Source organism: Artemia sp. Qi Xiang Cuo, chromosome 5 (assembly GCF_049724085.1).
Source record: "Artemia sp. Qi Xiang Cuo chromosome 5, ASM4972408v1, whole genome shotgun sequence".
NCBI classification, from domain to species: Eukaryota; Metazoa; Arthropoda; class Branchiopoda; order Anostraca; family Artemiidae; genus Artemia; species Artemia sp. Qi Xiang Cuo.
The window spans coordinates 36955753-36979392 of record NC_142798.1 but is presented as its reverse complement, the minus strand read 5'-3'; the positions used below and the strand labels follow the sequence as shown (position 1 = coordinate 36979392).

At 37.6% G+C, this 23640-nt stretch overlaps 2 protein-coding genes across 3 annotated transcripts in view; one reads left to right on the top strand and one right to left on the bottom strand.

Moving 5' to 3' along the window:
• LOC148952099 (uncharacterized) overlaps positions 1-23640 on the bottom strand; it is a 644245-nt gene that overhangs the window by 192745 nt on the left and 427860 nt on the right. The gene's annotated exons all lie outside the window — the stretch shown is intronic.
• LOC148952100 (uncharacterized) overlaps positions 1-23640 on the top strand; it is a 122178-nt gene that overhangs the window by 51079 nt on the left and 47459 nt on the right. Inside the window, exon 3 of the mRNA XM_089088625.1 lies at positions 2794-2997. Coding sequence (XP_088944751.1) covers positions 2794-2997 — 204 coding nt within the window. The remainder of the gene's footprint in view (positions 1-2793; positions 2998-23640) is intronic.

Genomic DNA, 23640 nt, shown 5'->3' with positions numbered 1-23640 from the left:
TGCCTGGGGACCTTTGGGGACTGGGTGAGGGTCTTTGGGGGTCCGGGGGGGGGGTCCTTTGGAAGCCCAGAGAACCTTTGAGGACCGGTGGCTTCCTTCGGGGTTGTGGTAGGGGGATCGGAACCTTTGGGGGTTTGGGGGGCTTTGAGGACCGGGGGCTTCCGTCGGGGGTGGGGGAGGAGGATTGGAACCCTTTGGGGTTGGGTTAGAGGACCTCACAACACTGTTAAAATGAAACTTGTGTATTATAACGACCACACTCAAAACCTCCTCCAAAATCTATTCAAAAATCTTCTTTTAAAATGTCTCTATCTGTTTCACCGAAATAGTTCCATAACCTGTCTAAAACGGTTTCGCCCAAATAATCCCTAAACGCAAATTCAGCGTGTTCCTTTGTTATTGGCATCTCTGCGTCAATGCATTTCAAATTATTTGGAAACCTTCACGCGCGCTAAAACAATTCCTCGTTAAGATGTTTCTTGCCTAAGTGTTTCCAGGTCATTTGGTTATTAATATCCTTTGGAGTTCGACCAGTAGAAATGTTCCCGAGGCAAAGACATTAATGATTTTGGATCTATTCCTGGAGAAATGTTTCTAGGCGGAAATTTTTAAAGTCTGACAGATGATGTCATTGATTGTTTGATCTGTCAAGAAAGGGACATTTAAAGTCTGATAGATGATGTCATTGATTGATTGATCTGTCAAGAAAGGGAAATTAATATGTTGTTTCTAAGTGGACTTATTGATTCACGATATGTGAATTGAGGTCGACAGCACAGGTGTTCTGACTCGTGACAGCACCACGTGGTTTATGGTTTTCCAAGTGAGAAACTCGTGACAGGACCACGTGGTTTATGGTTTTCCAAGTGAGAAATTTACTGTTTTTAAAATTCTCACTTTGAAAACCATTAATTTTTAACATTATAACTTGTAATAACATTAATTTTAAAATTATATCGTTATAAAACAAAAACAAAGCACGAAATGTGTCAAAAGGGTGGGTTTTTCACGAGAGAAATATTAAATTCATGGTTTTTCAAGTTAGAATTTGAAAAATTCATTTTTTTTAATGTTATAATTTCATCTTTTTTTTCTTTATAACTGATAAAACCATAAACCACGAGGTTCTCGTGGGATCAATAGGTGCCCGTCTACTATCTATGAGTTTTATTTCTGTCCCTCTTTTCTTTATTTCGAGAACTTTGCTTTTCTAGCTCAATTAGCCTACCTATGAAGGGTACTAAAACTTAAAATTTCCGTTCAAATAATTCCAATTTTCTGTAACCATGACCTCGGTTTGATCAGATCCAGAATAGAAGAATGGTCGAACTTTTTAAAGTTCGATCATAACTTGTTTGCAACAGTGGAGAGTTCAGCTCAGTGCAGGTGGATAAAATCCTACTAGGAACTCTTAAGAGCATAAGCCTAGTAACTTGTTTTCGGAAAAGGAGCAAGTTGCGATCTTCAGTTTAGGACACAAAGAATTGGCTCTTTTTCAAATTACGCCAATTTGGTCCAGGGTTTAACAATCGATTTTTTTTTTTTTTTTTATCGTGGTTCTATATTACTTATTACGATTTTAGATCTAGGCCAACTAGGGTTCTCTATAAAATCAGGTACTCGGTACCAGTCCGGGGCTCTTTGGGTAAATCGGAGTAGCGGTCTGTCAATTCCGGAAGCTATAGGTAACTAAAATTGGGATAGCAGCCTATTAGTTCTGATACCATAGAAAAAAAAATATAAGGTATGATAGTATCAACTGGTATAGCCTATAAGGCAGTGGTCAGACTGTTGCTAATTTTGGGACCCAAAGGCGTCTATCCAAAATATTTTTCAAATCAAATAGAAGTTAGGGGGTAAAGGCCTTAACACAATAATAGGAAGGACCTTTCACGAAAACTTGAAAAATTTAGAAATAAAAATGCACATATAAGAATTCAAGCCCATTCCCACATGTACAATTTTTGTTTATTCTTATGAATTTACCTTTAAAGCTAAATTCAGTGATAAATTTAAAGGCAATTTTAGAGGTAATTTATCAACAATGGTCAATCCCCAAGACCGTATACAGGGTTGAACCCTGCATACCCTATTTGTTGATATAAGCACATTTTTGGTGTTGTCTAAAAATATAGCACCTCCCCCCAGCCCCTCCCCCCGAAAAAATCCTGGATACGGCCATGTCCATCCCTATTTTTGTTATGTAAACATGGAGAAGCTATCATACTATCTGCATTACTTTAATGCCTTCATAAACACCAAAATTATCAACTAATGATCCCCACAACGTACCTTTATTCTTTACTGGGTAATACCATGCTTTTCGTATCACAGTATTGATTTTCCTAAGCACCGAAATAAGCAATCCATATCCACGATTTTAGTTACTTTTAAATTTGTCAAGTACACAAATTAGCAAATTGCTGCTCCAATGTTATATCAAAAAAGGCCCGGTCCCAGTTCTAAAGAGCCGACTTCAGTTTTACCGGACAGGCTAGCCAAAACAGAAATTAAATAAGCCACACAGAATTGAGCAACTATATGTTAAATAGCTTTATATTTAATTTATCTTTAATACTTTTTTTAATACAAGTTTTTACTGAAGTTAGTATTGGCCTTATTTCAAGCAGATTTCAAATAAATCATGTTTAACCGTCTATATGGAAATTTTTACACTTGATACTGTTCATGTCATTTGACCTTGAAAACGTTTCCTGTGCGCCAAAACATGATTCCATTACCCTTACAGGAAAGTCACTTTTTTCTGTCATCTAATCTCGTTTATATTTCCAGGCTCGATACAAAGTTAGTTACAATTTATTGGTACCTGGTTCTTTGCTTCTTGGGAAGTGATATTGTTACTGGAGCTGTTTGGATGATTAAATTTGAAGGACAGATGTCTGAATTTACTGAAAGATTGAGGGAAGTGCATTTGAAAAACTACGGCAATAAATCGGGATACACAAGCCTCTGGGATGAAGCCCAAAAACAGCTAAGGTAAATAACAAGGACACATATAAGATTGGACATTTAGTTCGGTCCCTTGACGAAAACCCCAAACGCATTCTACCGATTCTCAGTTTATGTGTACTGCTGCCTTTACTCTTTTTTTATGACCGAAGACTGTTATTCTACTTGTAGCTGTAGCTCTTTAAGTTTCTTCAGTTTTCAATTTGTCCAAGTAATCCTGTCACTAGTACTTTATAATCCCTTCGGAGCAATTCTAACCCCCTGAAGATCAAGCTCTCTCCAGTTTCCAGTTGTTTTTTTTGCAGTAAGAGGCATGCAGACCACACCGGGGGACACTATTTTTGATCGAACATTAGGTTGGGATTGTATTGCTGCAGTGCCGTTTTTTTTCTACGTTTTTTTTTCATGACAAACTGACACTGCTTCGTTTTTAAGTTGGTATAAATCTTATATTTTTCATGATGTTTTTCATGATTTTTGCAGTTTTAATCTCTAAGATACGATTTGAAGTTGAAGAAAATTACTTAAGGCTTTATATTAGCCTTGTCTGCATCGATCCATATTCATCGATAGTGAAATTATCCGCCATGCTTCTGTTTGTTTGAGCCATGATGGCTGCTTCCAAGTAGAAGGCTTATTCCAGCTAGAAAGCAAGCAGACACCAGTTTCAAACTGAAATTACAATTAAGTACTTAAGATGTGTGACGGTTCCCTGGCCCAGTCACCAAGAAATTTCTGTTAGTGATTTATGTTTGTTTTGTTGTTTCATTTTCTGTGTTTAGGACTGAGGCAGAGGAATGGTATCACGTATGCCAAATATACTTTAATGATCCTCCCGTTGCTATAAGCATTGAAGCTTACCCTTTGCTCCTGGTAGTGATATAAAAAGTTGAAGAATATGTAGTTTTGAAGTAAGAGACACAATTTTGATCTTAACGCTAATCAATGAACTGAAAATCAGCCCAATCGGCTTTATCGGCTCAAAAGAGCCGATAAAAGTATATGACATCAGTTTATATATATATATATATATATATATATATATATATATATATATATATATATATATATATATATATATATATATATATATATATATATATATATATATATATATATATATATATATATATATATATATATATATATATATATATAACTCGTTCCGATTTTGAAAATTTCAGTAGGAATGACCCAATTGATCCCACGAGAACACCGTGCTGCCATCTACAATTGAGTCTAACGCTGACGGGACATAATTTATTCAAGGAATATTGATCTAGTCCAATGGATGGTGTCAAGATCGATTTATTTGTTGTTTTCAAGTGCATTGTCTCCGGGGCGAAGTTTGCACATGCGCATTAACGGTGGGGGAAATGTATTAATCTATAACTCATGACGGGGCACCATATATGGGCATAGAATACTGAACGAACACCGTGCTGCCATCTACAATTTAGTCTAACGCTGACGGGAAATAATTTATTCGAGGATTATCGATCCACGAAGGGGAGAGAATTTCTGAGAAATTGATTGCGTAATCGGTGGGGAGAATGTTTTGATCCAGCAATGGGAAACAGGAAGTACATGCCTCCTTCTAAGCCAATCATCGAGTCGGGTAAAAATACTTATAATCCAAAAAGAGGGCTGGTTTAATATTATTGTGGGAGGCTTATAGAAAAAATAATGAAAGGATTTATGCGATAGTTTTCTTATTAGTCTTTAAATTTAATTAAAAGGAGTGAGAGCAGTTTGACTTTACTCATTTGGATATATATTTGTACTGACATTTAGTGGACTGTTTATCCTAATAGAAGTTGATAATGGACTTGGCGGTAATAGTACAAGAGGCCACCCCGGAATGGTAAAAATCATATGATGCTTACGGCTGTGCCCGAAATGGGGTAAAGTACGTGCAAGACATCTGATATCTCTCAAAAAATAGAAAATGGAGGATCAATTATGTTTCGCTGCTAAGGTTGATATAGCACATGTGAATAGACTTCAATGTGCTTTAAGTGCATTAGTGAAACATATCGAAGACAATAAACAGTATCACTAATTGTACATGTCTAGTATTATTGTTGTAATTATTCAATAAAATTGTTTCGAAATCGAAAATGTTCCCTTTCTTTTTGTTGTTAGAATGTTAGGCTAACGAATCATGGTCAGTCTAGAGTCAGCAGTCAGAGTGAAAGGATTGAAAAATGAATACATTTGAGAAAGAGAGAATTCGATCAAATCTAGTGTTTATGGAAAAACATTTGATTTTGGATGACAATTTTCTCGAGTTATCTCTTCAACGCAGGATAGTCTCTCGGGGAACACTCGACAATATAATGTAAACTCATTCCTCCTTGTGTCACTATTATATGAAACTTTGTCAATGTGACTAAAACGCTTATAGTCAACTTATTGATACTTTAATTAGAAAAACGGAGAATAATTTCGTGTATACACTTTTAAAAAGATTTCCAATAAATGCAATGTAGATGGCTCCCTCCACCAATTGAAAGAGGTTACTTCACACAGCTACTCCTCTCCCATTCCTCCACCCTGAATTTATCCGTCGGCAGGGACGATCAGTTTCGTTTTAGCTGTGAGAGAGAGTTGACATCGGAAACCAAAAAATGTTCTATACATGTCCATTGTGCATGTACACTCTTGGCAGTTGGACTCAATGTGAGAATTGTACAATTATTGATGACTATAGTGAAAAGTGTAAATTATGTAATCCTTGTAAATTAAATAGAGGCTATGCAGTACAAATTAAGGGATGTAATTCATGTCTTGAGGAGATTTGTAACTCTCACCCTAGAGGACATCTGTGCTCCAATTGTCACTACGATAAATGTGATCAGTGGGAGAATACTCACCCCGCTATGATTGGAAAGAATCCCAAACGTGATTTTAGTTTATTTCTACGAGATTAGTATCATCGTGTATTTAAACTATTCTGGGCAGAGAAGCCTTGTCTACGAGTCAATCTGTTGGAGTAGCATGACAATTTAGCTTCTACGTCAACGTTTTGTCGACACTGCTTACTATTACTGAAAGCCAGGTTGCATTTATTTGGCAGTTACTGAATGTGATTCACCATTTGATAACACTGAATGTGATATTGCTTCAAATAGACAGATTGAAACTCGTGAATTTCATAATATGAATGCAAATAGTATCATTGACTATACAAAGAGATATGACAAGAGTGAAGTAACATTTTACTGTAGAAAATGTGACCCTGACTTTGCAGTCAGTCAAGATGAATATACAGTGAATCTAAATGATTTACCAACATTAGTGGTTCACGACAGTTTCCTATACACCGATGAAGAAATCTAAAGTGAAGATTTAAAGACATTGTTGTATATATATGCATTTTATTAATAAACAAATTTACAAACATTTTTTAAGCACTTTACTTTTAGAGCATTGAAATTTATACTGTACAGATTTGAGAGGATATTTTCCACTAGAAAGTCGTTCAGACGTGGATTTTCACCAAAAATGTTTAGAAACTGCTTGTAAGTATATCCGCGACATCGGAACACAAAATATAGTAGTGCATGGAAGCCACAGCTTTTATTCGTCAGATCCTGCACTCTCCTCCGATTTTGAATAATAGTTTTTCCACTGCTCTCTATATAGTTGCTGATGTGGGGTGTGTAGAATGTATAGGGTAGACCAAGAGGATCAAAGAATTCAATCGTCTTCATTGTTTGAAAGATGCACAGCCAATGACCCGTCAGCACAGTCGACGGACTGCTATTAACAATAATTCAGATATTGTTTCCACTTTGAATTTTTCCAAGAAAGTCCGAGGGCGGACAATAGGATTTGTGCTGGGACATGTAGGGAGTCACATTAAATACATTGATTTTTTTACTGGTGTTCAAGGGGCCAATTCTAGTAGAACACTGCCTTCGGGAGTGATTTCCCAATAGGTTTCATATTGATTTAGTGAGATTAGTGCAATACTCTCAGCCAATGGGTCAGCAAATGTACACTCTATACGCACACTAACCGTACGTACTATACTCATATCCTGCGTGCCAGACAAATCCAGTACAATGATACCATGTGTTTTAGCAAACATTTCTTCGGTTATACCATTTTTAAATAGTTGCGAATCATGATCTAGGGTTTGCATGGTCAGCTCATACAATGTTCTATAGGATTAATCAAAAGATAGATTGTAGAGTGGGATGCCGTTTACTTTGCACACAAGAGATGAAAGTCCAAACATCTCGAATTTATGTGGACATCCAGTCCATGATCCTATTGCACTGGTGCTTTTTACAAATGCCAAAGCAAGTTTTGATGGAATTTCGCAATTGATAAAAAATGAGTCAGCGAATGTGCGTGACCCCATGGCAATATGACATTGCTTGGTGATTGAATGAGGAACAAGTAGTTTAATATTATTTCCACTGACTCTAAGTTTTTCCACTGCCAAAGCAACAGAGCTCATGACTTGTTGTTTGCGTACATGAAGTATTGCCGAGGTGAGGGAGAGACTTACATCAGGATTGGAAGCAGGTCTTTTCTCAATATGAAATTGGATGGTGGAAGCGTCAGTTTTATATCTACTTTAACATTGGGTGGTAGCCATTGGGGTATATCCAATATTTCATGATATATTTTTCCAACTAGATGTAATTCACTAGTTGTAGCATTTTTAAGTGCACCTGTACTATCAGTATTAGTAATATACTCATATCCATTGGAGGTGCCTCTCAATTCCTTGTATGACTTGGGTGTCATCAACATGAATTGCATATAGCTTGTATAATTTGAGAGATTGTTGCTTGTGCTCACCAGCGTGCCATTGATGTAGACACTGATTTGATGAAATAGATTATGCAATATACAATTTTCATAGGATATTCCATCGGCCCGAATTGGCAATGTATTATCGGATTTCCGGACTTTCATTTGTACATCTATAAATGTCGAAGACATGTCCATAAAGTAGTCTTCATTGAAATAAATTTGAAAGTGGATATTATCGGAGAGTGGTTGTTGAGGATAAAATTGTTCATAGTATCCATGCTTGACACTCACATCAACATTTTCTGCATTGAATAGATTCAATGAGGCGATGATTGAAGGTTGAGAATCCTTATGCGGTAGGTAGGACATCTTAGGAAAAGAAATCTAGTTTCGATCTAACAATTCTCTTCCTGGGGCTTCTTCTTCTACTAGTGCTTACAGTACGTGTCGGCTTTTTCCTTCTTTTCTTTGACAGTGGTGATGTCTTTCGTTTCCGACCTGAGTAGAGACTGATGAGTGATGCATTGTTTCTCGACCTTTTTAAACCTTTACCATTTTGTTTTAATCTCTTGCCAAGGGTTCGCGCACTGGGCCAAGGATCTTCCATTGTGATTTTTTTTAATTCCTTGCCAGAACACTAATCTTATAGTTTAGAAGATGCAGAATCTGTTGCAGCCGGTACAAGATATTTTCTAGCCAGTGGTAGTGAAGAGCGAAACAGCTTAGCAAACCAACTGCCATTACCATAGCCGGACATTGTAGTACGCCCTTTGTAATAGTCCATTCAATTGCCCTGTTGTCTTGGACCAAGAGTATTAACATAGCAGTCAATATAAGGACAAATGAATACCACTTTTCTATTAGACATCTTGTTGTTGAACGATTGTTTAAAAATGGCAAGTAATCAGAGTCAAATCTTTTGAAATTGCTATGGGATCACTTAATTTAGTTCATAGTGTTAACTGACAGAGTTCCAAATAGGAAGTGTTTACGGGAATATACTGAAGATGCTTTATATTGTAGTGGTGAATATGTTCGTAATTGGTTTTTCGTTCAAGAACTCGTAGGAGGGGAACATTTGAGTTACCAACCCGAGATGTTTCAACAAATAAGGCGTAGAGAAATATACAAGTGTCCGTTGAGAAGGCAGGTGGGTAGTCAGCAAAAATGAAATTAGTGATTCCGGCACTTTTACCGTTGATTATATTGAGCTTAAAGCCAAGAACATCCTTTAGATTATCATTGAGAATAACCTTTTCATTGGCAATAGGTGAACTAATGTAGATATTGCCCTCCTCCTTTGAATAGTTGAAACAAAAAGCTCTTTTTTTCGAACGGAAATTCTTTTATTAATAGAACGACATAAATCATTCATACATGTGAGTTCCTCATAGGGTAATTCAATATATGGATACTCCGTCCAATTGATCTTTTGAATTTGTTCTTGATCACCTGAGGGTGATTGTGGCCAATCATAGTGTCTAATTTTATTTCAAATTTACAATTTTTTCTCAAGATGTCGTATGTATTTTTGAGAATACAGTCGACAAGAGCCACTTCATACTTTCCATTGTCGTCGAATTTTATGGTGGGGGAGAGTTTCGTCCAAAAATCACTTGTTCTATTCAGGTCATTGTAGAGAGGATCATAAACATTGGACATGAAAGTCACATAGAAATCATTGGGCATTGTTAATATCGTCAGCACTGACCCAGGAATCAAAATTAGAGTTGTATCCTAGCCAGCAAATAAGCAACTGTCTCTGGCCCCTATGAGTACGACTCTTTAATATCTTTTCAATTTGATAAATTTCACTAGTGTTTCTAACGTTTTGCAATTCATATTCATAAAAACCGCCGAGAATCACATCATCTTTGGTGTCTCGCAGTCGATATTTTGTGGGTTCGGTGTCCAGGATTTTGGACACTTTAAAAAGTTCAGTGCTCCATAAATAATTCCCCTTTTCAAAAATATTGGTAGTTCTATTAATTCGAACAGTATCACCAACATTGAATTTCTTCTTTTTTACATTTTTTTCTTTTTCACCATTGGAATATTGCTTTATAAAAGCATCAAATGTATTTTCACTGCAATGAACTTCCCGAGGGCTTGAGTTAGACAGAGATCGATGGGGTCGATGGTTGTATATCCGCATACTTTTATCTAAATCATGAATAAAAGCAGGTATATTTTTCACTGTACAATATCTTGAAATTAATAGACGAATCATTCTTATCAATCGTTCAGCCAATGCAGTCTTTATCGGGCTGTGACTATGATAAAGTGTTGTATTATATTTCAATAGAACCTTTTGCACATGGGGATTAACAAATTCACTACCACGATCCGATTGAATTTTTCTATAGCAATCCTGCTCAAGAATACTTTAAATGTCCTGAGCAACTTCAACACCTCTCTTTGACCGTAATGGGATGACATAGGCATAGCGACTAAAGACACTGATTGCCACTAGAATATATTTGTATAGTGCATTGTGACGCCGTTGAAATGTGTCTAAAGTTAAAAGATCCGTTTGCATTATATGCAGAGGGAAAAAGGTTTTAGTTTGTCGATATTGTTTGCCACGAAGCCTACGATTCTGATGCAGTGTGTAACACGGTTCATTCTGTAGATACTTCTTTGCTTTTTTTTAATATGCTGTCAGAGACAACTTTAGAAAGCGTTTTGGGGGAACTTAAACTTCCCGCTTCACCAATATTTTCATAGACATGTTTCAGAACTTCAACCATTTTGAACACAAACACGTAGTGTAATGTCCACTTCCCTTTTGAACACTGGAGGGTGAATTAATCTGTCTTCGCTTTTGACTAGCCACAGGTGTTATAAAATCATTGCTGCTGTTGCTGCTGCAAGTATTTTCCAATATTGAATCTTCTTCTTTTTTAAATGCTGTTGGTGTTGGCGTTGTTGGAGGACTATATTCTCTTAGTTTCTTAAGAATTTATTTATTGCCAATAAGACTTTTTGGGAAGTTTGTAGCATTTAGAAAGATTATTTTCAAACGATAAAAATCCTATACGATTCGTCACCATATCACAAATTAAATCAACAAGATTATAACTTTTTCCCTAAATTATAATTCGTATCCCTGTGCTGTCAACTTGAACTTGATGTTTATCACCAGTTTCCAACATGAGATAAGATAATACTCTTTTACTCTGTTCACGATAGGTCACTGGCAATAGGTTTCCAATTTTCGATACAATTGAATTCAATTCCTTCTCCTTTGATTGCACTGCTGCTGCAGAATCTTGAGGATATGTTTCCTGTTTGGAGGGATCGATGACGGTAACAGCGGCGGGTCTCTCACGACAAGGTCTATGTTTGTCCACACGTCGCAATGAATCTTGAAGTAAAAGCAGTTTTTTGTCATCGGCAATATTCTCATCATTAATGAATTTGCTTAGATTGTCTTCAAAATGTTCGACGGGCAAGAGGATAAGTTCAAATGGTGTCTATTTATAGGGTTTAGCCGTTCTCTAGAGAAAACTGTTTACAAGTCCTGCAATTATTGGCAGTAAAAGTGTGAAAAAGCTACCGCCCGCTTGAAGGAGCCGTTTTCTTTTAAAAATTTTTACCTTGTTTTTGCAAGCCAAGGCGCGTACAGTGGAACGATGTTGCTTTGTCTGTTGTCTAACACCTTCTGGCAAGTGTACATTGCCCTTAGTTAAATTTCAACAAAGTTCAGATATTAGATTAATGAAATCATTGTCAACGCCATGTTATAGTATAGCCTTCCTGAGTGGAGGTTTTGAAGTGCATAGAACGGAAAATAAATGCCATTGTTCGTGTAGTTTCTTCAGTGTCATAATGGCAACTAATAGCTTTATCTACTGTTCACCGGAAGATATACGGTAATTTCATTGTCGGAAATGTCGGTGACAACACGTAGATCCTCGGGTGTGCTCTGATTAAGATCTAGCAAAATGTAGCCGTAGGGCTTATTTGTCGCCTGAGTTACGCTGACAGCAGAAATTTAGGGGCACCGGGGTAAATTTGCTTATTGAGTTATTAGCGAGCTAGAATCACGAACAACTCGATAGATAATATAGATGGTGCAATTCAATGCAAGGGTTCGCATACATTTGCTCTGATGAAACACATTGTGCAGAACTCGGGTCATGGAAATCTGGTCATAGCAAAAGCGAACAGTGAACAGCAGTAACATTTCCAGGGAGAACTGTTCATTGAATTCAACAAAATAATCAATAATCAGCAATGAATTTTGTTCAATACTATTGAAAACATCAAGTCCCCGTATGAATTGTATTGGTATGGGTGTGTCAATAGCTTTTATTTGATCATAGGACTCCTACCAAATACTATAGCAATAAAAAATTTTCTTTGGTTTTTCCAAAAAAAATTTCTGACAATTTTGAATTATTTTAGCTAAAAGTGTTGTTCTCCCCGACATTGATGGACCGCACAGAAACGATCTGAAGGGTGTGTTAAATTGATACATGCTGCTGCTGCTGCTGCTGTTGACAACAGTCGGACTACAACTAACTGTAAATCATACGTGTCCAGTGAATAAGTAGTAGTAGTAGTAATAATAATTTTCCTAGTACGTTAACATAGATCTATCTAGTACGTTAACAAGAACAACAAAAACAATATTTCATTGTCATTTATTTGACATGAAAACTCTATTTGTTCAACATGAAAAACATAAGAATGACACTTGTTCAACAAGAACAACAAAACAATATTTCATTCATTTATTCAACATGAAAACTCAATTTGTTCAACATGAACAACGATAAAAAACACTTTATGTACAACATTTATTATAAAAACACTTCTGTTCAAACATGAACAAGAAGAACAACAACAACAACACTTATTGTCATAAAAAAACACTTTTTGTCCTGCATCACTATTTGCACATTAGCACAAACACTATTTGTACGGTAAATCACTTGAAAAAAAGAGGGGAAACTTAAAATAGAACTTAAAATAGCACAGCTGAACATTATGAATTTAAAAGGGGGACCCCCCACCCCCGGGAGCGGCAGGGCCAGCCGTGGGCGGGACCCTCCCCCTCCAGGGATCGAAACAGTACAATAGTCGTCGTCGTCACTGCAGGTTAGGTTGGGTTAGTTAATTCACGAAAGGTTAGTGGTTAGTGGTTAGAGCATTTAATTTATGAAAGGTTAGGGTTAGGTTAGGTTAGAATCAAATTCAGGTTAATTTATCTAGACCAAGTTGATTGCGATAGTCTATGCATTCGACTCGGTCTGAAATACGGTAGTGACCATGTGGCAGTACACTTACACCATTCTCGAGCACATAGACTTTGTCGGATATAGACGACATTGCATTCTTTTCCACTCTTACAGTATAATTTTTATACTGTAGAGAGCGAATTGCAAGCACTTGGGCTCTCGGCACTAGGCTACTCTCTACACAGTTTCTGTACACGATCATGTTGAAATTGCTCTTTACAAAATATGTAGGCACCCCTTTACACGCTTGCTTTAGATCCCCATTATGTGTTTCCACGCAATAAACTTTAGGACCCGGGAACACCCCCCTGGATATCAAATCACTCCCCGTCTCTGATTTTAACATTAGCAGTTGGTTGGGGGCTTGACGTTTCACCAACTCGGGGTAGAGGGGCGGATTCCAATTGGTGAAATCCATCCGCGAGCCGATGTTCCCCATTTTCTAAATCCCCCAATAAATCCCGGGTTTTCACCTTTAACAGCAGAGAATCTGTATCCCCATAGTAAACTTGAACCTCCCGTGGCAATTGCACATTGCACACATTGTAAAAAAACGACAATATGAGCTTTTTGGAAATTTCAAGTACAGAACTACCTCCTGCTATATTCTTGTTCAGTACCACATTTCTCTTTTTCCTGTGTAGAAGAACCATGCCAGCCTCTATGCTCGTGAACATTGTAAAATTGGGGTCTTTAATAATCCGTGCACATTCTTGGGGGCAGGTTACGACATCGCAGCGAGATCTGTTCCGTACACTTTCATTTTGCAAAACGCTGAATTTAGAATGAGTTTGTACATTTCCTTCTCCACTTTGGTTCTTGCCGGAGAGCGTTTATCAACAAAAATGTCGATAATGTTCTTTAAGTAGGGTTTTTGATTGAATAGCAGGAACCTATGTATTTTGGTAATCTTGAAACCATTGTTCACCATCCAGTGAAAAAGCACATGGTGAACAACGATATTCTCCTTAGGGTCCATATCTGATATCAGTTTTTGCTTAGAGGGGGTCCAGTGCATCCCCATATCCTCAACCAATGATCGATTGTAGGGGATCAGTGAGTCCCTGGTCACTGGTCGATTGATAAAGGGAAAAACAAAATCCCTGACCGAATCATGACGCGCCAGTGGAAAGTGCCCATCAATTTCAAAGAACGATCCTTGTGGCTCATTGTCCTTAACAGTGGTAATGTTGAGGAACTCACAAGGATTCTCAAGCCTTTGATAGTCACCACACGGAAAAGAGTAGTGAGACATTCCCGAGGGGTACAATGAGTTCATGTCCAAGAACACTGCATTTGACTTTGCACTGGTGTTGCTGTTTTGTCCGCTTGGATCAGTTGTCAAGACGCGATCCCCATGAAAAACATACCCAACCCTCATTGATCTTTCTACAAAAAGGTGTTGATCCACATCTGTTATTAAGCCTATTTCCTCCCTACTAATTTTTAAAATCAAGTCCATCACCAAATGTGGTGTGGAAAAATAATAGCCTATATCTATTCCGAACTCTCAATAGATTTGGTCTGTGTTCCTGCAGACTATGTCTAACAGAGTTAAAACATCACTGGCCAAGTACAGTCTACAATAATCCCACCCATTTTTACAAATCCCCTTAGACCACACCTTCTTTGGCAAATTCGAGTTCCTCGGCTGTGCATTCACTGTTGGTGAGTGAATTATAGAAAGCTTCAATTGGAGATAGTTTCTCCTCGCTTAAGCGAGCGCCAGAACAGTAATAGTCGTATGCATATACACCTTTACAGGTCAATAGGTCATACATTTCACTGTCTGGAAAGTTCTGTTTAAGCAAAGGAAAACTATCAATATTGTCGCTTTTCTGCACTTGAATCAATTGACTCAATGCCTTGGGAAAAAAACTAAAGGAATCTAAAAACCTGATTTTATTCCAGCACATACGCCTATTATTTACTACCTGCCATTTCAACTCGAGAAGCACCAACTTCTCGGCCGATTCGGGAATGATGTTATAGGTAAATGAGTTATTTACCCATGGACTCTCTACTCCCCCTCCCTCCTTGTGCATACATGCCAGAGCGGGTAAAATAAATTTTAAATCATAATTTGAATGATGAATAAAAACTGGAATAAAAAACTTCTGGCTATCATTTATATTACACGATTGATGTTCTACCCCACTAAAATTACTACCCCCAGAGGATATTTCCTGCCACAAGTGATTGTGGTCTATGACTTTCCCCCTTCCCCCTCTTTTCCCTTTAGTCCCCTTATCCCCCTCTTCAAACTCCCCCTTACAAATCCAACATATTTTTTGATTTTTAATCGCGAGACGATCCTCTGAAGACAGCACCATAGGGTAATGCGTATTTCTCAAACGAGAAATAGTACCGTTAGCGGTGCCAATTAATTTAGTCAATGCCCTGATCAGGAACTCACCCTCATCCAGTGTTTCAACAATCTTTAACAACTGCAAAGTGTTAGAACTGTCTCTTTGTGCGTGGGCGTAGGACACTGCAATAGCTTGATGTTCTTTGATTCGGTTTGGAAATCGAATCCACTGACTGGTAGCCATGCCGTCTACAGTGCTTCATATGATTTTGCAACTTTAATTCTGCCCAAAATCGAGACAGGCATGTAAGACAGTAGAAACGTGCACTATGTTTCTTACCCTCCCCCAGAACTCTAGTAATGTCTGTAATTGGATTGAAATGGCCAATTATTACCCCCAGAGGATATTTCCTGCCACAAGTGATTGTGGTCTATGACTTTCCCCCTCCCCCCTCTTTTCCCTTTAGTCCCCTTCTTAAAACTCCCCCTTGCGCACCCAGCATATTTTTTGAATTTTAATAGCAAGACAATCCTCTGAAGACAATACCATAGGTTAATGCGTGTTCCTTAAATGAGAAATAGCACCATTAGCGGTGCCAATTAATTTAGTCAGTGCCTTGATCATGCACTCTCCCTCATCCAGTGTTTCTACTATTTCTAACAACTGCATAGTGTTAGAACTGTCTCTTTGTGCGTGGGCGTAGGACACTGCAATAGCTTGATGTTCTTTGATTCGGTTTGGAAATCGAATCCGAATCGGTTTGGAAATCGGTTTGGAAATCGGTAATTGGATTGAAATGGCCAATTGAATTGGCTAGGTCACTACATGTTGGTGTGTACAACAGCACAACCCAGTGTTTAACCAATTCAATCGACGAACCCCTTACTGGGATCACCACCCCCTTCTTTTTAGAACGAACCCCATCTTAAAATTCAGTTTCATACTGAGCCATAGTAACGCCGATATTTAAATGAGCATTGGCCCTTTCAAAAATATCAATAGACCTTAGCGTTACTGGGTATTTTTCCTCTATACAAGTGACATCGACAATGGGAAAATTGGACCCTTCCTTCCCATGCACAGCCCAGTGATCTAAATTCGTCTTGGTAGCGTCACGTGCTAGAGGCTTGAATGCTGATATGAGGAAAGCGTACTTGAAACATTTTTGACCTGTTTCAAAACAGATTCGTTGGACACCTCGACAACCTACTAAATCTGGATCATATTTTAAAACTATTGACCTCTCAGAACCTGCCCCCCCCCTCTTAAAATAAAATATTTCTTAAATTTACAGATATTAACACTTAAATTTTCAACATAAAGAACTACAGACCCGCTCCCGTTGACATTATAATTCTCGAGATGCGTAAAAATATGGCCTATCCACTCGAAAAAAAAACACCCTCAAAATTCTCTAAATTTGGATAGATCACTCGCATCTCGGTGTGTACATAATGATGGTAAACCTCACTTTTAACCTCATTTAAATAAAACACCTTTAAAACAATAGAAACCTTAATTGAATCCCTACCCCCTCCCCACAACTGAATTTGGTGCTCTAGCAGTGCACAAATTCTATCTGCATATTCATGAACAATTTCTACAGGGTCAAACACAAAATTACCACACAAAAGCGAATTAAATGGGTCTCCAAAGGTTGCAGTGTAGACAACTATTGTATTTAAAATTGTGTTTGAGAGTTGAAACTTGGAAAATGTCGTAAATTGGATATTACCCTCCCCCACCTCCTCCTCTTGTATATTATTATCACCACCCCCACCTCCTCCCCCTCCTCCTCTTGTATATTATTATCAACACCCCTCCCCCACCATCCAACCCTCCTCCTCTTGTATATTATTATCATCAACCCCTCCCCCACATTGTTCAATAATAGGGCTATGGGAAGGTACTTCATTCGATTGAAGTGTAAGTATGTTATCAGTGGGGAGAGGGTTCCCTGTTAATTCATTGGGAAAATCCTCTAAAATTTGTAGTGTGTTTGGACTCAAGTCCCCCTCCTGCCCAACTGTGCTATTATCAACATTTAAAGAAAAATCACTTAAAAACTCATCAATGTTCTCATGAATTTCAAGTGAATTAACGATACCATGCTGTGACATTTCATTGTTGTAGAGCCCCATAGGCGCGTCTTCTCCTTCTCCAACTGACAAGCAGGGGGGAGATGGCGAATATGGAACCAATGCAATCTATAAAAGAAAAATAGCTTATTTTCAAAGTGTCTAAATCACCCCATTTTTGAAATTGGATTTTTATTTACATGGGCTTAAAAACACGCTTAGTAGTAGCATTTAATTAATTCACTACTCTAACTACTCTATATATTCTGAAAGTTCAAACTTAATATATGATATTTACAATCTATAACATGACATAGTAGGTTTTGATTTTGTTCAAACAAACCCCTCAAAAAATTTCATATTAATACTCTTTATCTGCTTTGAAAAAAAACCGGTGTCTTGACTTGATTTGAAATGGATAGCCTATCCCGTTCATGATACACAACTCATTCTGATAGAAAGTTGTTTTTATAATATTTGTAGGGGCAGGGTGAACCATTCGTTAATAAAGCAGTTTATATCGCAAAGGATTTTGCTACTTATTATGAGCGGGATATAGTACCTTTTTTGGCTTCGCTTACCTAATTCAGCAGACTGAATGCATGCACTTGTTATGATTCAAAAGGAGAACGTTATATTTTATCAGGTTGAAAAATAGCAAGAAATAAAATTTAAACTTACATCTCCAAATTACGGCTGCACTTGAGTGCCGGATGGTCCTGGCAAAGCATGATGGGGGGTGGACGGGGCGGTGACGTCGCGCTCTTGTGCAAATGGGCCCGCAGTGTCAGTGGGATATGCAGATGCGGCAGTGATTTCACTGGCTTGGGGATTTGTAGCGGGAAGGCTCACTATCATGTGAGCAGCCATCCACCCCCTCTTTAATTTTCTGCCAGGCTGCATGCATTGGTGTCTGATCGGATGGGACATGGGCAGGCAGCGTCGGTCTTGAATAGGGTTGGATGGGCCAGTGTATTTGAAAATTGATGGTCTTAAAGGAGCAGCCTCATCCTCTCTTGCTCTCCTAGGTGGTGGAGGGGCAATATATTCTTCATAATTTACCTTAAAAGGAGAGAAAAAAGTTAGTATTGAAATAATTTTCCCCTTTTTCACAGAATAAAAATTAGTTCCCCCAAGAAACCTAACCTAGCCATAATTTTGTCTAGAAAGCATTTATCACATTGAAGTCCCACTCCCCCATTTTCAGCAAAGCAAAAGGTAAAATTTGCGACAGTCAGTGGCTCCTAATTTTACCATTTAGAGAAAAAATTAAATACACAACTTGTGAGAAATCGGACCCGAAAAGCATAGAAATTCTATTTTTAACATTTAGAAAAAAAACTATTATTATTCCTTAGGGCCAGCAGATGCATCAAATCTAAGCCAAGAATTTAAAATCTAGATCTCAAAATAGCCAACCATATATATGGTATAAATATAAGCTATCCAAACACGAAACTTCAGGGTTATAAATATATAACCCTGAAGGAATGACTACATTAGTTTTCTTTGCAAAGGGTGTACATGTCTACACAGTGAATCCATCCCCTTGCGGTTAACGGGGGGGGGGAAGTTTGGTTTCACCTTCCAGCGAAGCTGCTAGAAGCGAGGCACTGCCCCCCCCCCCCCATATAAACACTGAGTACTCAAAATGAAAAGCAAATACTATATGAAACTATTTGTCATAACTGTCACCTCTTCCTCTTGCAATTTATAAGATTTACTGTATCGCTAATTCGACTGGAAAAAAGTGTCTTTCTGTGAAACCTACAAAAAGCTTAATTCCCTGGTTTCGTAGATACCGGATGACCGTTGACAGGATGCGATAATTAACCCTAATTAAATCTTTACGGAACTGATAAAAGATAGGGTGACGGCTTAAATGGAATCAGCATATTAATAGCTAAGGGTTGACAGAAGTCAGTTGACACTTTAGATAGGATATAGAAAGCAAGAATTTATCGAAAAAGAGAATTATTTCTTATGAAAGAATTAAAGTCGTTAATGGGGTGGGTTTACATGGTTAAAAAGAGCATATTTTACGCTTTCTAACGACTATAAAGATAGCATAGTGGAGTTTTAATTAGAGTGGGAGGGGGGGGGGGGGGATTTACCTGAATATACTGGAGGGTGACCAAGGAAAATGATTTTATTTGAAAATAAAGAATGAAAATGTACTAAACAGAACTCACATTGTAAATCGCTGTAGCCAAGGCTTCTAGGTCATCAATAATATTTGTTGTTTTATCCATTGTGTCTTGGAACTAAATGATAATTTAATCACAACGCATGTCCGTTATATATTAAATCTCAAGGGCAATTTGCGATTTATTGGGGGAAACCATATGTACGCGACCCTCTGATTGGCTTAGAATGAGATGTAACCAACTCTCTGATTGACTTAGAAGGAGGCATGTACTTCCTGTTTCCTATTCCTGAATCAAAACATTCTCCCCACCGATTATGTAAATCAAGTTCTCGGAACTTCTCTTCCCCTAGATCAATACAGTCCCCCTAGTAATTATGTAAACCACCCCCAGTGTCATTACACTTGGTCAAACAACAACAACAATAACAACAAATAACTCGACCTTGGCATCATCCATTAGACATTAATAAAACATGAATAAATGGAATCCCGTTCGGAGTTAGACTCAGTTGTAGATGGCAGCACGGTGTTCGTTCAGTATTCTATGCCCATATATGGTGCCCCGTCATGAGTTATAGATCAATACATTTCCCCCACCGTTAATGCGCATGTGCAAACTTCGCCCCGGAGACAATACACTTGAAAACAACAAATAAATCGACCTTGACACCATCCATTAGACTAGATCAATAATCCTTGAATAAATTATGTCCCATCAGCGTTAGACTCAATTGTAGATGGCAGCAGGGTGTTCTCGTGGGATCAATTGGGTCATTCCTACTAATTTCAAGGGGCTGATGGCCTTATTGTTGGGATAAGGAACGGAAAAATGGATTTTGATTTTTCCCAAAAAGGAGTTAAGTCCTAATTTGGTGTGAAAACAAATTGGGAATACTAAGTGGCCCTGTGGCTCTACGTGTTTGACATTATATGTGTACGGTAATATCTCCTCTTTAAACAACACACCCCTTCATCCTACCTAACAATTTTTAGTGAAAAGCGAAATATATGGCATAATTAATGAGCTGAAAACCCAGAAAGATTTTCAGTCATTAATATTACCCCTCCCAATCCCAACTTCTCCGCTGAAAGACATATAAGTTGCACCTATTTTGAATCGGAATTAGGCAATGTTTTTATGAGCGCAAAACGACCGGAGACCTTCCATTACCCTCTAATCCCTGAGGTCACATGAACAACTTCATTTCCCGAGATGAAATTACCAACGAAGGATTTAACGACTAAAATTTGTTCGCACAAATGCTCCATTATACCAGAATTCACCCACATGGGAAAACGCAAGAATGAATGTGCGATATCGACAAAATTCAATCAAATAAATTGATAAAATTTCTAAGAATGTTCCTTTTAAGCTATTTTTACAAAAATATAATTTTACTTCGTAATATTATTAACAAATACGATTATAATATGACTTTTTTTAATAATATAAACAATAGCGTTGACCTCGTAAAGTGCAATACGACTTCCATGTTTGATCCTTATTCCCGATCTATGGGCTAGACCAGTGGTCGGTAAACTTATTACCCAGAGAGTCAAATTTACAATAATTATTAAAGAATTGGGAGCCAAATCTACTTGTTTAATAAGTTTTTTTGCACTAAATAAGTAGTACACCAACTAAAACTGAATCTCATACTTGTTAAATATTTATTTATACGAACAGTATGCTTTCATCTGTTCTAAAGTGTCAGTCAGTCAGGTTTTTATGTTGTTGTGTTTAATTTTTGGCATGAATCCAAGTTCTCATCAATAAACTATATGATAAAGCAAAGACTTTTATACATGATACTAATCGTTTCCTACTTAAACCCTGGCAAGACTTGAGATCTCTTTATTCTTTGTCTTGCGATTCTTTCAATTTTTTGAGGTTACATGGCCTGCTTCCTGCTGCCCTATTTAGTAATATATCTTTATTTCTGAGCAATCAACTTATTATTTCCGCACTTTCAATAATTGACAGATACCTTATACTCCGTCAATACGGTCTGACTTTAACCCTCTGATAGCTTGCAACATGATTTGGAACACTCTACCATTGTCTGCAAGGGGCTGCCACTCCGTTTTGGATCTCCAAAAAGTATGTTAGAGAATGTCTTGCCAATAATTAAGTTTTCCCCGGTTTTCCGAGGAATTGATGTCTCCACATTTGGTCTGTTGTTTATTTGTGTACTTGGACTCATGCTCTACACTCCTAACCATCTCGTTTTTTTTTTTTGGAGGAGGGGATCATTTGGGTTGGTGATGTGAGTTTGTTATTTTAAAAATTAGATAGATGTATTTATTTATTTTTTCGTTGTGTGCCTCCCCTGTTTTTTTTTCCTGGCCATAGAGCCTTGCGGGGGAGACTAAGCTGAAATTTTTGTTGTTTTGCGCGTCGAGTACAGTGGATTTTGTTAAATACATTTCTTGTTTGTTTCTTTTTCAATAAATTCCATTCTTAGTTTACTTTTGATAATGCTCATGCTTGAACAAGAATGTTTCGCATATACATGCAGAACCGAAAATGGAAAGAACAGCAAACTTAAGCTATTTCAGTTGTTCGTAAGATTGAGGAATAATGTTCTAAGCTTTGAAACTGCTCATGCCTTCCGTCTCCAGATCATTCAAAGCAGACCACTTGTGTTGTGAACTGAGATCGCATTTTTTCTTGGCCAATATTTCCAATTCGACACAAAGATGATCGAAGTTAGAGTGCCATATCTTCTTGTTTTTAAATCCAGCAACTGTATTTCAAAGCTACCAATATCAACTTCACAAGGAAAAAATTTCAACCCGGTTACCGTAGTATTAAGAGGACTTTTGACAAATGCTAAAGTTGCTCAGCAGTTTTAAAATTCCTGAGACCTGCTAAGAAATGCTTCCCTCATATTTGAAATTATTGTTTTATTGGTTGTTATTTGAGTTTATCTGTTTATCAATAGAGGAATTATTTTCTTGGTAATGCATCAGATGGCTTGGAAAGCGAAACAATGTTTTCCTTTGAAAATCCTCAGCAAAAGTGGATATTTTGTTTTAATGATATTGCTTTCAACATTAAAAAAAAAGTTTCCTTTCCCTTATAGTTTACGATTAAGCAGATTTAGATGAGAGATAACGTCTACCATGACATAAGTTTTAGATCAACTGATCGTCTGATAATTCTGAATAGTAAACTCCCTTCTCAAGGAGAAATGCTTTAACTTCTGGAAAAGGGACGCGAAACGTTTTGAAACGTGCCCTCTTGATAACCAACGTACCTTGTTACGAACCAGAAGATCAGCGTACTCACTCTTCATTTCAAATAAACATGCTTTGAATTGGCGATGATTAAGAGCTTTAGCTAAAATGTAGCTTATATAATAATCACTAATTCCATAAATTTACAAATTTCTTCTGGAACTGTTTGCGCACGAAGCGCTTCTTGATAAATGATACTATGGTAAAACAAATATCTAATGATTAATTTTTCTTTCAAAATAGCAACAAACCCTTTTTCTCACGCCCCTTATGTTGAAATCAACATAATTTAAACAAAGGCAATATGATCCTTATCCATACACTCAATTACCGCACTTGTGATATCTTCTCGCGGGGCTGACCTTAGAGTGGTAACAATCCTAAAAGTTCTTATTTAGGGCCTGAATGGGACATAAATAATAGGCAGCGCAATAGCGCTGCCTAAGTAAAGGACGATGTTGGCACAATGTATTTTTTTTCCATACCTGGGCGCTTCGTATCGAAGGAGTTGTCGTAGAAACTTCGAAAAGGGCTCGTTCGATTGGAAATTGGAGTGGCTAGTGCCCTTTTTAATAGTCCAGAGTGATTGGAAGGCAACTAGCCCCTCCCTCCTCCACTCACGCCTATCATTCCCCCAAACACATCCAATCAAAATTTTGAGATAGCCATTTTGTTCAGCGTAACTGATCTCCAGATAGAAAATGTGTTTTTGAGGAGGACACTCCCGCAAAACCCTCAGGGCAAGGGTTTTAAGTTATGCCCTGAGGGCATATAAGAACGATGTTGGCACGATGTATTATTTATTATTTTTTCCTTTAGAGCAGGGCACTTCGTATTGAAGAAGTTGTCGTAGAAACTTCGAAAAGGGCTCATTG